Source organism: Penaeus japonicus, unplaced genomic scaffold, assembly GCF_977035675.1.
Source record: "Penaeus japonicus unplaced genomic scaffold, GWHDUDI00000001_assembly GWHDUDI00000026, whole genome shotgun sequence".
NCBI lineage: Eukaryota > Metazoa > Arthropoda > Malacostraca > Decapoda > Penaeidae > Penaeus > Penaeus japonicus.
In genome coordinates this window covers 17,997,656-18,000,109 of record NW_028234428.1, presented here as the reverse complement: position 1 = coordinate 18,000,109, position 2,454 = coordinate 17,997,656, and the positions used below count along the sequence as shown (strand labels likewise).

At 30.8% G+C, this 2,454-nt stretch overlaps 1 protein-coding gene across 2 annotated transcripts in view; it reads left to right on the top strand.

Moving 5' to 3' along the window:
- LOC122249243 (Calcium and integrin binding family member 2) overlaps window positions 1-1,361 on the top strand; it is a 28,379-nt gene extending 27,018 nt beyond the window's left edge. For both annotated transcript variants that reach the window (XM_043009939.2, XM_043009941.2), the window contains exon 6: window positions 1,070-1,361. In XM_043009939.2, the coding sequence (XP_042865873.2) occupies window positions 1,070-1,207 (138 nt within the window). In that variant the 3' untranslated portion in view covers window positions 1,208-1,361. The remainder of the gene's footprint in view (window positions 1-1,069) is intronic.
- Window positions 1,362-2,454: the final 1,093 nt, after the last annotated feature.

The following is a 2,454-nucleotide window of genomic DNA, read 5'->3' as shown; positions in this document are numbered from 1 at the left end:
GATGACGATGACAATGACAATGACGATGACGATGATGATGATGATGATAATGATGATGATGATGATGATGATGATGATGATGATAATGATAATGATAATGATAATGATAATGACAATGATAATGATAATGATAATGATAATGATAAAAAATATGATAAAATAATTATCATTATCATTATCATTATCATTATCATTATCATTATCATTATCATTATCATTATCATTATCATTATCATTATCATTATAATGATAATGATAATGATAATGATAATGATAATGATTGAATCATAATGATAATGATTGAATGATAATGATAAAGATAATGATAATGATGATAATAGATAATTTGATAATGATAGATGATAAATGATAATGATAATGGATAATGATAATGATAATGATAATGATAATGATAATGATGAATAATGATAACTGATTAATGATAATGATAATGATAATTAAATAATTATACAATATAATATAGATTCCAGTGGGAGGGGCGTAAGGTCACAATCACAATCACAATCACAATCACAATCACAATCATAATCATAACAATAATAATAAAAATATGGTAATGGTGATGATAATGATAATGATAAGAGATAATGGAAATAAAAAGATAAGATGAATAAAGAAATGATAATGATAATTATAAGGATATAGATTATAGAGGGCATAATTTCAGATACAATGTATTTCTTATCACAATCACAATCACAATCATAATCATAATCATAACAATAATAATAAAAATATGGTAATGGTGATGATAATGATAATGATAATGATAATGATAATGATAATGATAATGATAATGATGATGATGATGATGATGATGATGATGATGATGATGATGATGATGATGATGATGATGATGATGATGTGGATAATGATAATGATAATAAAATAATAATGATAATGATAATAATGACAATAATTATAGTAACAATAACAACAACAATAATGACAATAACAATTATTATTATCAATATTATAATGATAACAATGGTAATAGTAATAAAAATGATAATAATAATGATGATGATAATGATGATGATACTTGCAGGTGTTGGAGGAGGCAGACGTCGACTGCGACGGAAGGCTCCTACCTAGTCTCGGTAGATTCAGTCGCACAGTGGATCCTGAAAAGATGGTCCTGAATTTAACGAGTGCACGCGAGGATGTTCCACTATCAGGATCGTAGAGAGATGACTGGCACTGAGGTTTTTGGACACTTCAGCGAACGAGGCTGTTACTCTGCGCGGTTTCATTTGCTTAAGGGGAGCGAGTTTGCTGATGTTGCACTAATACCTTTATAAGTAATTGCAGGCAAATATATATGACGGAAGTTTGCATTGTCCGGGAGTTTCCTTCTAAAATCCTTTTTTCTTTTTCGCAAAAAACAGTCGAGCCAATATTGACGACGTGACGCCGTAATGCATCGATGGGAGATGCTGATAATATCCACGAATGTTAATGGAACAGATGATGGTGATGATGGTCAATTAATAATGGTAATAGCATTATGATCAGATAAAATGATAATGAAAACGAAATGAAATTTAGTAATGATTAAAAGATTAATTATAATAAATATAATAATGAATGATACCAGAATTAATGATAACAGAATGAAAAAATAGACAAATCTACTAGAATTATCAGGTTACACAAAAATCTTAAAGTTGTCACTGATGGTAACACTAGATATACAGATAAGATTTATTCATGAGAGAAGGTAATCCCATATCGATTACGACAAGGCGTGCGCGGATAGCAGAGAACAACAAAGGAACGGCAATAGAAGTAATCGAAAGGGCGATTATCATAGAGTGTGTGATGATGATAACGGATTCCAGAGATAGTAATGACTACAATATATTGACAGATCTGGCATTGATGTTATATGTAGCTTCATTATTACAGCGATAATAAAAAATAAAACAAAACATCATAAATGGATATTGTAACATGTATGAAGTGTAATATCAATGACAATTACGGGAATCATTAAGATGTAATGATCAATACAATCAGTCTATGATATGCGCCTACATAACACTCACATATATTCATATACACATACAAGCAAACATACATGCATACATACATATATGCATATGTATGTATGTATTTCACCCCCCCCCCCCCGCCCCCCCCCCCGCCCGCCCCCCTCCCCCCCCCCCGCTTCCCCTCCCCCCCCCCCCCCCCCTTACATATGTATGTGAAATCATTATGTATAACAATGGTATATCTTATTACTGGCATGACTTTATCACAAATCATTGGTCTGTTTAACTTTTAAAATGGAATGAAATAACAACTAAGTAAAGATAATAAGGATAAGTTAAAAGACAAACTCTAATGTTATACAAGATTCCATTGCCAACAGTAACTGCTACTTAATAGGAAAGATAAACATATGTAATATAATTAGCAGCATCACACAGA